This window comes from Quercus suber, unplaced genomic scaffold (genome assembly GCF_002906115.3).
Source record: "Quercus suber isolate HL8 unplaced genomic scaffold, Cork oak 2.0 scaffold_200, whole genome shotgun sequence".
Lineage (NCBI taxonomy): Eukaryota > Viridiplantae > Streptophyta > Magnoliopsida > Fagales > Fagaceae > Quercus > Quercus suber.
The window spans coordinates 499,489-514,736 of NW_027069658.1; the positions used below are offsets into that span (position 1 = coordinate 499,489).

General features: G+C 35.1%; 2 protein-coding genes across 2 annotated transcripts; both read right to left on the bottom strand.

Moving 5' to 3' along the window:
* Nucleotides 1–213: 213 nt before the first annotated feature.
* On the bottom strand, nucleotides 214–1,933 carry LOC112017659 (uncharacterized). The gene is made up of 4 exons (XM_024050117.1): nucleotides 1,280–1,933; nucleotides 880–1,197; nucleotides 541–723; nucleotides 214–429 (listed from the first exon to the last, which is right to left on the bottom strand). The coding sequence occupies exons 1-4, from the start codon at nucleotides 1,931–1,933 to the stop codon at nucleotides 214–216; spliced, it is 1,371 nt and encodes a 456-aa protein (XP_023905885.1).
* A 6,345-nt stretch (nucleotides 1,934–8,278) lies between these two features.
* LOC136069975 (uncharacterized) lies at nucleotides 8,279–12,211 on the bottom strand. The gene is made up of 3 exons (XM_065779152.1): nucleotides 12,076–12,211; nucleotides 9,362–9,696; nucleotides 8,279–8,924 (listed from the first exon to the last, which is right to left on the bottom strand). Exons 2-3 carry the CDS (start codon nucleotides 9,692–9,694, stop codon nucleotides 8,394–8,396), a joined length of 864 nt encoding a protein of 287 aa, XP_065635224.1. The 5' UTR covers nucleotides 9,695–9,696; nucleotides 12,076–12,211; the 3' UTR covers nucleotides 8,279–8,393.
* Between the last annotated feature and the right edge of the window lie 3,037 nt (nucleotides 12,212–15,248).

Sequence of the window (15,248 nt, forward strand, 5' to 3'; positions counted from 1 at the left end):
AGAAGAAAGGACATAAAAAGGTAACTTCTAATAGTGGTTACTGAGAAAATATAACAGTGATTTCAAAGAGTTGTGACTGAAAAAGTATTTATAGCTTGATTGTCATTCACATTCATAAAAAATGAATATTAATTAAAAGAAGTCAATAAACGAATAAAAAACCTGCTTAAAATAAGAAAAAAAGAAGTCAATAAATGAATATTAATATTCCAATTACCATTCAAGCTTAAAAGTTATACTTCTATATATTTCAGCAGTTAGAAATGAATCGGATAACTTTTTGCTCTGAGGCACCCATACTCCTCTATATCTCATGCCAGAGTGATTAATTAATTTCACAGCCTTTAAGTAATGACGCCAACATTTGGTGTTGAAGCCACGGCAGCACTTTGGCTTTTCTTCTCTGCCCATTAAGGTCTCGTACAAGGGCTATAATATAAATCAAAAGAAATTCAATAGTCAGCGTGATACTCATAAACCGAACAAAAATTTCTCACTCATAAATAATAAACAGTTTTCTTTTCATTACAAAATGTATACCTTTATGAATTTGCTCTCAGGATTCGAATGTGCTGATAATATCTTTGGATGACAACTCCATAACAGGCCATCTATAAGAGCAGTGTAATCTTCTAATATTGGAACATTAGACAACATCAAATGCTTAATATTTGGTCTTGGAGGAATGCTGTCTTCGTTTAAGTACGCCTCATATCTGATTAACTGTGTATCAAAACAGTAACCTAGGAGTTTATTTGTTAAATTTAATAAATAGGAAGGGGAAAATATGGTATCAGAGTGCGTAGCTTACTAATGATCACAACTAAAATTGAGGAAGTATATATGTGTGTGTGTGTTTCCATTTAATTGTGTACTTACCGTTTGAAGTGGAATGTCAGTACACCAAAAGTTTAGAACTTGGTTCTGCTGAAAGTTTCCAACATATCGTCTCAACCAAAGTAACCATCGCATGGTTATTTGATAGTTATTGAACAGATTATGTTCAGTTTCTTGTAGACTTGAAGAATTGACAAGAATTATCGATGGTGTTGACGTGCCACTATATTTGAAGGAACGCAGATTTTCACAATTGATCTTAACAGTTGGTGAAGAATCAGAGTAATGATGCAAATGTAACCTCTTAAGTCGATGACTTGAAAAATCAATGTCTTTGGAGTCGAACAACACTGCTAAAGTCTTCAAGAAGAGGAAATTTAGAATTAAGATCTTGAAAGAATTTCTTTGTAAGTCTGAACCCTTTAATTTCCAGTTCCTTTACATTATTGCACGCAATCAAATTCAAATCCAATTTGGCACGGATCCAGCCTTCACAGTAGAGAGTTCTGAGTGCAGGTGCTTCAATCCTAATCTTTTGAACGTTTCTTAAATATGCCTTTTTAAGCTTGGGAACATTGACAAGTTGAAAAGAGCTTTTGCACCTTCCAATGTAACTTCTTGGGGACATGTCCACAGTAAGTGCCTCCAGCGAAGGACAGTAAGATAGGAGCTTCTGTACTCTCTTCCATTCACTTGGATAAACATCCATTTCCTCTATAGACAGTTCTCGTAAAACAGTAAACATTTCATTGTTGTCGCGGAACAAGGAATCCACCAGCTTACAACCTCTTAACTTCAATACGGTTAATGCTTCAGCACCAAAAATAGTCCTAGGCAAAGTATAGCTTTTGATATTTTCTTGGCCTTCAATTCCAAGGCCTAGCTTTTTAATGTGATTTTTCATGAGTAATTGCATCCAATTATCGATACAAGATGCATCTATAGTATCACGAACTTTCATTCTCAACTTGAATTCTCTGACAAGTACCTTCTGCTCCTTGAGTATTACTAGAGCTTCATCAACTCTATTCACAAACTCCTCAGTTTCATAATGTTGACGAGACAAACAAAATTGAACGCAACTGAAATCACACATAGGGAGCGAAATCCATGCTCGTGAGCTGCGTCTTTTGAAGGCATGAAGAAGAGGATGTGTTGAATGATGTGTTTAGGCAGCTGTGATATAAGATCGAATGCATCTTGCGAAGTAATCGAGCTTGCGGGCCCTCTGCTTCCTTTGAATAACCATCTTCCTAGATTGGAAAGATGGATTGGAAAACATGTCTTCACTCACTGCCGCACTCTATCAGAGTGAGGAAAACCCTAGGCCTGATAACATCTCCTAGTGTTTTTTAAGGAAAACATTTGGAGTTTAAATCGCCCGATAAAACTTTTGTTCTATTAAGGAGAAAGAGAGGGAAAGTGTTCTTTGTAGCATAGGCTGAGTATTCTTCGGAGAATTCGGTCTCTAGATTAGATTAGAAGGCTTTTTTTTTTTTTTTGGGAGAATCTAGATTAGGATTATCACGAGTCTACTACGTGAATTATGGGGAAACAATGTTACTTCCGTAACTAAAGTAACCTCAGAATTGTAATTACCTTGGAATCGAAGAAGAATCAATATTGTGATTCTTCAACCCAACAAAACCCAGGTTACAAGTAGGTGTAGGAGGGCTCAACCTAATTATTAACACAGATAACAATTTTAGATGAAATATTAATTACAAATTACTTTTTTGTTTTCCATTTTTTTTTAAATATAATTACTTAACTAGTTGCTAAGAGCATCTCTAGTGGCTTGGGCATCCGGGTCTAATAGGCAAAATTTGGAGAATATGGTGTACTGTAGATGCTCCAACAACTTTGGCAAACGGGTTTTTTTTTTTTTTTTTGCTAATGAACAGTAGCCCATCAAGTTTGATGGGCTACTGTTCATTCTTTAGATATATAAGGCAAACGGGTTTTTTTTTTTTTTTTTGCTAATGAACAGTAGCCCATCAAGTTTGATGGGCTACTGTTCATTCTTTAGATATATATTTTCTATTATAATAATGATGTGTTGTATAAAAAAAATGTTGGAAGATGTGTAGTTAAAAAAAGAATAAATAGTGAATGAAAAAATAATATTTAAATGAGATAGAGAATTTGTTGGAAGTGTATTTGAAAAAGTGAGTAGGCAAAAGCTAAATGTCACTGTTTATGAGCCAAACAGTACAAAAATTTGGCTAATCTGCTGGAGATGCTCTAATTCGTGCATCACACAGGATAGACTAAAAAGCCCTAATTGCTTTAGATTCAACTGCATACTAAAATGATAATCTTCTTATTGTAATAAAAAAAAAATGATAATCTTCTTACTAATACAATACTTCACAATTTTTTCAACAAAATTCACATAACAGCTCTTTGAGTGTGTCTTTGCTCTGCTAATAGGGAAAAATATAATTCCTAAAACCAAAACCAATCTACAAAAATCAGTAAAACCCAATTAAACGTGTTTGTTTTAAATATTTCTTCAACACTTTGAAGGGAATTGAGAAACCAAAGAAAAAAAAAATCATAAGTATTGAAAAACTAAAGAAAATAGTAATCAGTCATTAAACCAAAAAAATTAAAAACCAAGTTCAAAAGAAATTGTTTTTTGTTTTTTTAATAATTCTAAAGTCACCAATCCATTGATCTGCCAAAACTAACCTAATCCAACCCAATTTACTAGGTTTGGTTAGTTTTTAAGAGTTAGTAGGTTGGGTTGGATTGTAAAATTATTATTATTATTATTTTTTTTTTACGGTGGGTCGGGTTAGGTGCCGGTCAACAGATTCACAAATTCGCCTAGCCTAACTCAACCCACCTATATTTAATATATATTGAAAAAATATATTATATAAATATATTATTTACTCTTTTGTTTATCAATTGAGTTGGAATATCTAGAACTATATAATATCCTACTAATTATAGAATAATAAAACTAGTTCATGTTTATTTTGTTTCTTAGTTAAGTTGATTTGAACTTTGAAGCACTAATAAAGTAGTTTATGTTGGTTTGGTGCTGTACTCAGGTTTATCTGGTTATGAAATTGCTCTTATTTGTGTTGATACTGTTCTAATGCTCAATTAAAAATAAAAAACTGTCAAATCCATAGGTCCAATGTGAGTCAAGTGAGTTGGGTTGGACTCTTGTGATGGGCTGGGTTGGGTTGGGTTATAATTTTTTTTTACTCCAACCATGGTGGGTTGGATTGAAAAAGCTTCTTAACTTGACTCAACCCAACCCATGCACACCCCTAGTCCTCAACAACAAAATAAACCAATGGAACTAGGTTCTAACGTTTTCTCACTGTATACCGCCACTTACCATGCAACTAATAGCTTTTGAGTGTGACTTTGCTTTAATAATAAAAAAATATATTCCGCAAGCCAAAATCAATCTGTAAAAATTTAGTAAAACCCAGTCAAATGCATTCGGTCCAAGCATTTCTTCAAACACTTTGAAGGGAATCGAGAAACAAAAAAAAAAAAAAATCAATCATTAAATCAAAGAATAAAAAAACACTGAGGTCATAAGAAATAGCATTGGTTTTATTTTTTGGGGCTCTAAAGTTCTCGACATCAAAATAAACCAATGCCATTAGGTTATAAAGACTTCTCATTATGTATCACTGCCGTTTCTTAAAGAAAGATCCTATAAAAATTAGAAATTGTCAACAACATTAAATAGAAGATACAAATATTTCATCAAATAATGGTCGAAGTTGGAACATACTTTTGGGTCTAAGGATTTACAATAAACATAGTAAAACCATGCTTTGAAATTTGCCAACTCATTATTAGCATCTTCTGCAATATTAATAAAAGAAAAGAAAATCCACATGGATCATGCTTCAAACAATTGTAAATATGAATCTCAAACCCACATATAGTATACTGCTCAAAACCTGACATTTATCAAAATTAATCATCTACCATGGTAAATTGAAGAAGGCATAGAGTATACTATATACAAAATAGTTTTGACACAATTATAGCAAGACATCTTTTGTAGCATTGAGATCCCAATTAGGAAAGACACCTAAATTTAATCTAGAAAAATATTAAAAGTGAAATTCATTATAAAAATTTAGAAATATGGTCATTGTGGGGGGTGAAAGCCCAACCTAATGTATTGGGCCTAGAGCCCTATTTGAAGACTACTGTGTGTCCGAAGAGAAGAAAATGTTTGAGAAGGAGTCAATGTGGAAGAAATATACCCGAAACGGGGGGTGTATTCCGAAGAAAGCATCAATGGTCCGAAGAGGCCATTCTCCTTGGATATAAAGAGCTTTGGTCAAACAGATGTCTGGGAGGTACAAGTAATCCTCCTAGCAATTCTAACAATAAGGATGGACTTCAGGCACGCATAAAAAAAAAAAAAAAATCAATCATTAAATCAAAGAATAAAAAAACACTGAGGTCATAAGAAATAGCATTGGTTTTATTTTTTGGGGCTCTAAAGTTCTCGACATCAAAATAAACCAATGCCATTAGGTTATAAAGACTTCTCATTATGTATCACTGCCGTTTCTTAAAGAAAGATCCTATAAAAATTAGAAATTGTCAACAACATTAAATAGAAGATACAAATATTTCATCAAATAATGGTCGAAGTTGGAACATACTTTTGGGTCTAAGGATTTACAATAAACATAGTAAAACCATGCTTTGAAATTTGCCAACTCATTATTAGCATCTTCTGCAATATTAATAAAAGAAAAGAAAATCCACATGGATCATGCTTCAAACAATTGTAAATATGAATCTCAAACCCACATATAGTATACTGCTCAAAACCTGACATTTATCAAAATTAATCATCTACCATGGTAAATTGAAGAAGGCATAGAGTATACTATATACAAAATAGTTTTGACACAATTATAGCAAGACATCTTTTGTAGCATTGAGATCCCAATTAGGAAAGACACCTAAATTTAATCTAGAAAAATATTAAAAGTGAAATTCATTATAAAAATTTAGAAATATGGTCATTGTGGGGGGTGAAAGCCCAACCTAATGTATTGGGCCTAGAGCCCTATTTGAAGACTACTGTGTGTCCGAAGAGAAGAAAATGTTTGAGAAGGAGTCAATGTGGAAGAAATATACCCGAAACGGGGGGTGTATTCCGAAGAAAGCATCAATGGTCCGAAGAGGCCATTCTCCTTGGATATAAAGAGCTTTGGTCAAACAGATGTCTGGGAGGTACAAGTAATCCTCCTAGCAATTCTAACAATAAGGATGGACTTCAGGCACGCATGGAGATGATAGGAATGGAGAAATATCTAGGAGACAAACTTCAACCACCACATTAAATGCGCTGCAGCTACTTTTCTGGCCGCATTAATGTAGAGAAGACCCTAACACTCACAGAGAGCTAAAGAAGATACCGAATGGGACATGTACTCAAGTGGATGCTTAGATGAAGAACAAGTGGACGATGAAGATGATGGGAATGGGTGCTATATAAAGAGAAGAGGCCTTTGATAATGGGGGATCAGAAAAAAGAGAAAAAGAAGGAGAGAATAACTTTACTGTAGCTCCAAGAGTTATGATCACCTTTCATTCAATAAAACACCTCTTCGGACATTCATTGGTTCAGTTGTTCAAGCATGATGGCATGTTAATTCATCCTTAACTAACGTAGTTGATCACAGTTTAATTCACAACTAGCCCAGCTCTTTCACCCACTCTCTACAAATTCATTGTTCTTGGTTCATTGGGCTCATAATCCAAATCTCTTGGGCTTGGGCTACGAATCCTAACCCTACAGTCATGTTATATGTTTAGTATGTTGAGAAAAGGTTTTATAAGTATAGACTATTTTAGCTAATATTATTCTGTAGTTAATTCTCCACAGTAGGGTAGGTTGCAGAATTGGAAGAGTTTTTCAAAAAATCTCACTCTTTACGAAATTCCTTGTGTTTGTTTTATGCCTTTTTTTTATATACTATTTTTGGATTGTGGTGATATTTTTGTTATCAACCAAATTGTTGAATCTAAACTTAAGCAACTGTTGATTAATTACGTGTTTGGAATGTAGGGGTTAATTTTAAAATTTAGGACAACATTTCTAGTTTCTCCCCTTTCTTTTTGAAAATTTTTTTTTCTCGAAAGAAAACTGGGAACTTTATTGGAAAAAAAACTAATCATTGTTGGCCAAAAGAACATCATAAAGGTGGGAAGGAACATCCTTCATCTACACCGATAAACCTCTAGCATGTCTTGTATGCTTAGCCAAGTTGTGAGCTACAAAATTGCCAAGTCTATACGAGTATTAAAAAAAAAGAAATACTACTAAATGATGCAAACCTTAAATGACATATTGGTTTTTTTTTTGGATGTATTTATTTGGTTCTCTCAAATAATATACATTTTAATCTATCAAATATAAATATAAATTTTGTATTTTATCAAACCCCATACTCCACTGTGTAGCCATTACTTAATCAGTATACGGTAGGTAAGTGAAAAGAATGGAGAAACTTTCAACTCAACCAAAACGGGTGGTTTGAAATGTCGAGTCAACACCTCTTTTTTTCTTTTGCCTTTTTTTTTTTTCCTTAAATTTTATGGAATGCAAATTTTTTTTTTTTAATTACGAAACAGAGAGGAATATAGCTTGGTGGGATGATATGGGATGTGTCTGGATATATTTTCAACTTCCCAGTCTCTACAAATGATTGATCACTTGTTGTATTGCATAAATGAACGAGCTCTATATTTCCATCTACTAAAAAAAAATTTCAACACCTGCCAATAATATATGGATGGTTTTAATATCTATTTAAAAAAAAAAAAACAAAAACTATTGTCATATTTTTCATTTTAGGCTGCGTTTGGTTCGCGTAAAACGTTTTCCGGAAAATACATATTTTCTGGAAATGCTATTTTCCGGAAAAGGAAAATGTATTGAGGTTGTTTGGCTGTCTCGGAAATCGATTTACGGAAAATCAATTCCGGTGTTTGGTTCGGTCAAACATTTTACGGAAAATGCTTTTTGTTTTACGGAAAATCAATTTTTATGTTTGGTTCAGGTAAACATTTTACGGAAAATGAAATCCATTTTTTCCGGAAAATCAATTTTCATGTTTGGTTTGTGAATTAATTTTACGGAAAATATAAAATACCTTACAAATTTCAACTCCTGTATTATCTAGACAAACCTGTAATAATTAGAAACTGATCATCCACTTCAACATACACCTGCATTGCGTATACATATCTGTAACAGTACAAAAATAATCATCCACTTCAACATCAAAAATAATCATTTAAATATACCAATAATATTAATATAAAAATAGCCACATTCATCGTTCACCATTGTCATTACACCTCCATGGTGTACAAAAATGATACCTATTCGTGGTATCTGAATAGTACAAATACATAATTTCAGCAACTGTATTGTCCCAATAATACAAAGTACTATATATATAATACAATGGTAGGTTAATACTAGTTCTACAACAAAAGTGAATTCATAAAGCTACCATCACAGTCTACATGAAACAGGCAAGTCAAAGTTGTGAGAAAAAAAAACTATCCAACCACAGCTTTCGCAGCCTAGCATTCTTGGCCAGAAATCCCCGTGCTACCTTCTCATTTTCACACAGATGGTCAAACGCAGTTGCAAGCATTTCTTCACTATACCCATCCGCCATCATAGCCATAACCTCATTATAAAGAGATGTATAATCTATCGGGCCCCGATTGATTTCTTTAAGAGCCGTAGCTATATCCTTCAACTGATCAGACAGATCAGTCAACACGCTATCATCAGCAGTAGAATGTGCACGACCTCTTTTACGGGATTTTGAAATTCCCGACCCAGTTGTGGAGGACTCCACTACATTCTTACCTTTTTCCACCACATCTTCCTCCACATTATCAGCAACAAATTCAGCACTGTCGCCATTATCTGGCTCATTTTCATAATCTATATAGGACTTTGAAAAGCCACCTGTGGCTGTGTCCTTGCCCACAACAAGAGCTAACTCATCATACATCTCTATTTTCTTGTTTAAAAACTCCGCATGCTTTCGATGCGCCTGTAAAGGAGAAAGGAACGTATACTAACAATGCAATAATTACTTCACGCATAAATTCAATATTCAATGCATTATTCATGCCAATAAACAAAAAAAACTGTTATTACATGAAAAATAAAGTGGGTGTCCATCCTTGTCAAATTAAACATAAAATCATGGTGTGGAATAGATGCTGCATTTAAACATCTAGCTATGGTAGTGTGACATTACTCTAGGACTAAAACTTAATAAATCATGATAAAGTTTACTTCACACCATTATATAATTTACTAAAACTTCATCTAACCTCTAACATTTATTCATAGATGTCTTCTTTGGAACTATGAATATCTTTTCAAATAAATTCTTTGCCTTCAATTTCCAAACTAAAAATTTCAATTTATGGACAAAAACATATATTAGCATTTATATCCGGAAAATATAATTGTAAGGCATACCATGACTTCTTCTTGGTACGTCTTTGCGTCGCATGTTATCATTTTGAGATTATCATCCCAACCGAAGCCACTCTTCTTTCGAAGTTTCTCAATAGTGGACCACATGGTCCTTAGAGTTCGCATCCGATTATCAACATATGATGGGTGGCACTCAACCCCAAATTGGGCAGTTATCTCCTTTGCTACAAGAGCGAAGGAGCCTGCCTTGAAGGTGCTAGAGGGCTTGTTGCCCTTTGCAGCCTCTTGTGCAAGTATCCTCAGCATCATTTCATGCATGGGAGGCAGCCACCTGAATTGCTTATTGCTGGTTACCTTCTCTTTGCCCTTTGACATTACTACATATGAAAATTGTATAGTTAGAGTAGCATTTAAAAATGAGAGTAGCATTTAGTAATTACGCTCGGAATATGAACAACAAATCAAACACACATACAACCATACTTATAAATTTGCACAACAAAATGAAACATGCTAACACTCAAAATGACAATGTAATACCATCAAATAACAATGTAATGCTAAAAATACTTTTCCATTACACCACCAAAAGTCTATAGTAAATACATTGTCTTTATAAAAAAAAAAAAATACATATTACAATCATAGAAATCTAAATAAAGTACTACTCTCCACTCCTGATATAATCAGACCACATAGCTTGACATATCTCATCTCTCTTAGCATTCCACAATCTACTGTCTTCAATGGACTCTCGACGTGATTGTGTTTCTTGTTGAGGGTCACTAGACTCTACTTCGTTCATTGCAGCTTCCATAATATGGTCATGTGGTTCAACCCCCATAATGTGATTATGAACCACACAACATGCTAACACTACTTTCACTTGGGTTTCAAAAGACCAAAAAGGTTCTGCATCCAACACTCGAAAACGTTTCTTCAACACTCCAAACCCTCGCTCAATGGTAGTTCTCAATGAAGAGTGTCGCAGGTTGAACAATTCTTTCTCATTCTCAGGAGGATGATCACTAAACTCTTTTAAGTGATATCGCACACTTCGATAAGGTGACAATATCCCATTTTTATTACCATACCCAGCATCACCAAGATAATATTTACCTACATATATTAAAAAATAAAACCAAATGACTACTATGCTTAAGAAAACGCACAATATTTATTAAACTAATAAACCAAAAAGGTGAAGTAAACGTATAATACCGTTGGGAATTGAAAATCCCCCTGGCCTAGCAAATGCATCATTTAACACACGTGAATCATGTGCACTGCCTTCCCATCCAGCCAGTACATAAGTAAACTTTAAGTCAAAACTAATGGCAGCTAACACATTTTGCGTGGTTCCATCTTTGCGACCACGAAATCTTCCTTGTATTTCAAGTGGCACAGATGCACGAACATGTGTACCATCTATTGCTCCAACACAATCCTAATTTTTGACAGACATAATGGTTTAGAATTACATAAATCTTCATAATTTACAAAAATACACAAGTCGCAATATTTACCTTAAAATATGGGTAGAACCTTCTGCTATTCCTTATCTCTTGGGGTGTATCTTCGCTACGCAGTCTTATTAGAGTTCTATATAATTTTAGGACCCCCCTAAGGACGACCTTAAAGTATCTATGAACAGTCTCAGTTGATCTATAAATCCGACTACCCATTACACGAAACCTCACATTATGACCAATAATGTGTAAGAAAATAAACACTTGCTCCGTAACAGGCATGTGAATAGTCGGGCGTACATGCTCCCCCTCAGTGAGGATGTGACATAAGCGGTGAAAAGCTATAGGCTTCATCCTAATTTGATTCACACAATATGTCTCACTTCCATGCAGAATACTATTTATGTATTCCTCTCTCTCGGCTGCATGATTAACAAAAGGCGCCCTAGGCAGTCGTTTACGTCTACGCTGCAATTTCCTTAACAATGCAGCACCCACAAGAAGGACAGATGCAACTGAAGCAAGAATTGCGGCTTTGGTTTTTTTCTTCATCTAAAAAATCACAAACACTGTGGTCTAAGAGGTATGTACACAAGCATGCTATTGATTACACCGTAAATAAAAACAGCCACAAACAGAAAATATCCAAACCGCATTGATAACGAGTACCAAAATTTTTATGCACATATATTTCTGTATAATTGTATCATCAACAACGTACACAATATAATACCATCACAGTCAATATTTACACCTATGAACAAATCACATTGCATTGTTATTATAGAAAACACTGAACAAGGGTTTCCCAAAAAAAGAAAAAACACAGAACAACAATAGCCGCAACAAATTTCACAACTCACAGAACAACAATAGCCACATCAAATTTGTGCCCAATAACCAACTCCCACCACAGCAACTATTTTTACATCAAATTTATACCCAAACCAACAGTATCCACATCAATTTATGCAACCCACTCAACATCAGCTACACCCAATACTCATTATCAATCAAATAAAACTGAGGAAATTTCAGCCATAACCTAAAAAAAAATATAATAATAATAATAATAATAAAGGTTGGGTTGTTTGTGAGGGACTGATGATTTTCAGTTGGATTGTTTATGGGTTTGAGGGTGGGTCGGCCCTTTCAGTTTTTGTATTTTTGGTGTGTGGATCGGGTTGAGAAATGAAGTGATGAGAGGGTTGATTGGACTGAGAAATGAGGGTGGATCGGATTGAGAAATTTTCGGATCGGACTGAGAAAGGGAAAAGGAAAACTCACTGTGCGTGGAGAGGATCGGCTGCGTGAGGGAGATGGTGGAGCTCGGTGTGTGGATCGAAGCTTGGAGGTTGGAGCTCGTCGGTGTGGGGATCGGAGCTTGGAGGTCGTCGGTCTGGACCGGAGCTTGGAGCTTGGAGCTTGGAGCGGATCGGAGCTTGGAGCGGAGGTCTGTACCGGAACGGAGACTTGCTGCTGAACTTGGAGCTTGGAGCTTGGAGCGGATCGGAGCTTGGAGCGGAGGTCTGGACCGGATCGGAGACTTGCTGCTGAGCTTGGAGCTTGGAGCTTGGAGCGGATCGGAGCTTGGAGCTTTGGTCTGGACTGGATCGGAGTACTGCTGAGTGCGTGTGAGAGAGCTTGGAGAGTTGCTGTGTGAGCTGTGTGAGAGAGCTTGGACAGTTGTGTTGCTGTGTGAGAGAGAGTTGCTGTGTGAGAGAGCTTGGAGAGTTGAGAGAGTTTTTTCCGGAAATTGGTTTAAGGGAAAATAAAAGGTGAAATGCATTTCCGCCTGGGGAGGGGTTATTTTCGGTCAAAGGGGAAATTATTTTCCGTTGACCCAATTTTCCTAAGCAGCCAAACACCCAAATTTTACGAAAATTGATTTCCGGAAGTAGTTTGAAGTCAAAACAAACACAGCCTTAGTTTTATAATAATATTGTACCCCGCCCATCACGCTGGTTACAGTCAGTTCCGATCCAACTATAGAAACTGACCGACCTCCAAGCTCAAACGACAAATTTAGGCCACAAAGTTCTTAAAAATATTATTATTATTAATTTTTTTAAGAGGACTATAAAAACGAAATAGTAATTGGTCAACCAATAGCAAGTTGATTATCTTTGTTTTATACTGGCAATTGGGCACCGACATTACACAATCACATAATGACATAAAATATACTCGTCTAGCAGCATAAACTGACTGGAAGAATTTGATAGCTACCTTACCTACAATTATTTTATGATACCTAGCAGATGTTTTTGATGCTTATCTTGGCCTTCTTGATCTTCTTTCCTTAACAGAAAATGATAGAGTAGGTTTCTCAAAAAAAAAAAAAAAAAAAAAATAGAAAAAGAAAATGATAGAGGAGCTAATGAAGCAAAATTACAAGTGAGAAATTCTCCAAAAATTAAAAATCAAAAAATATAGTAAGCAGTTGCTATATATGGATCTCAAATGTTGTGAGAGAAATCTAATGAGATTGTCACATGACTCACGTGAGAAACCTTGTTATGTGATAGAGCTGTAAACAACCTTGGGGCTATGTTTAAGTTTTTTTTTTTTTTTAAATGTTAATTTCTAATTTTACTAAAAAATAAAGGAATAACTTACGTTTAAGTTTATTTTCATTTAAAATCTGGCCATATATTAATATTTTCAAATTAAACTAATGTTAGTACATTTTAAATTAAATATGTTGAAACTCAAAATAACTGAAGATGAATAAAGAGATGAGTTATAATTTGTTAAAGAAAGAGTTACTTGTATGTAAGTTAGATTAAATAAATTAAGAGAAGTTTTCTAAATTAATAAATAACATGTAGGTTATGTGAAGGGTTGGAAGACTATATATATGGCTATGTTATGGACTAATTTCATATCAAGAGTGAATGAAGACAATACTTAAAAGCAAAGAGTGTTGTGTGAGAGAGTGAATTCAATAATATTCCTAAATACTTGAGAAATTTCGGGCCAAAGAAAGGTGTTCCTCTGGTGGAGCTTTGGGCTTGAACACTTTGTGCAGAAGTTGTTCTAGCCATACAACATTTGTTGGGCTGTTGTATCTTGGGGGAGACAAGTCAGAGAAGGTCTGCACCGGTTACAAAGATTAGCCAACGAAGGGCTTGAATCTCCTTAAAGAGAGCGAGTGCCACGCCCAGTCTAAATAGTGTTGTGTAATTTCTCTCTTTAAATTAATAATATTCAGCATACAATTCAGTTTCTCTTAGTGTTGTTTCCATTATTATTGTGTTTGCACCAACAATTTTAAGGAGATTCAAAAACATGGATCCTACACAAGAGAAACCAAATGAGCCTGTTGGAGATCTTAACAAGCCCTTTCGCTTTAAGGGAGCCCACTTCAAGAGGTGGAAAGGAGAGGTCCTCTTCTACTTGAGTCTTCTCAAAGTCACTTACATCCTCACTGATAAGAATCCATCAAAAGTTCCTATTGATTAGATGAGTGAGGAAGAATATATTCTCCATCAAGAAAAAATAGATAAGTATACAAAAGATGAATACAATTGTCGCTCTTATCTATTGAATTGTCTTACCGATCATTTTTATGATTATTATGATACAATTTACAATTCTGCTAAGAAAATTTGGAAAGCTTTACAAAGCAAGTATGATACCGAGGAGGCAGGTGCAAAGAAGTATGCCGCTAGCAGATTTTTTCGTTACCAAATGGTGGATGGAAAATCGGTGGTGGATCAAGTACAAGACTTCCAAATGATTGTGGCAGAATTGAGATCCGAAGGCATAAAGATTGGAGACAATTTGGTGGTAGCGGGCATAATTGATAAACTACCACAATCTTGGAGGGAGTTCCAAAAGACTTTGCGGCACAAACAAAATGAGACATCCTTGGAGACTTTGATCACACGCATCTGTGTGGAGGAGGAGGCTAGAGGACAAGATGCACTCATGACACAAGAAAGCAATGGTAATTCCACCACTAAGGTAAACCTTATTTCAACCAATAATTATATGCCCAAAAATCATTTTCCTAGAAATGGTCAATTGAAGCCTAAAAAGAGAGCCTTTAAAAATAATAATAGACCTCAAGGAAGGGGAAACCCGAATAAAAATTACAATAAGAACCAAGGACTCCCTTCATAAGATCAATTTAATAGATCATGTTTTGTCTGTGGCAAGAGTGGGCATATTGCTCGATTTTGCAAATTTCGGAAACGTGAATCTGTCCCGCAGGCTAACGTAACCGAAGAGCCTTTAGTGGCTATGATTACAGACATCAATATGGTGCAATATGTTGAAGGGTGGTGGGCAGATTCTGGTGCTAATAGGCATGTCTGCTATGACAAAAATTGGTTCAAATTGTACACTCCTTTTGAAGAAGAAAAAACTGTTATGCTTGGTGACTCTAGCAAAACTAAGGTTCTTGGGAGTGGTGAGGTTGAATTGAAATTCACTTCTGGACGCGTGCTAACATT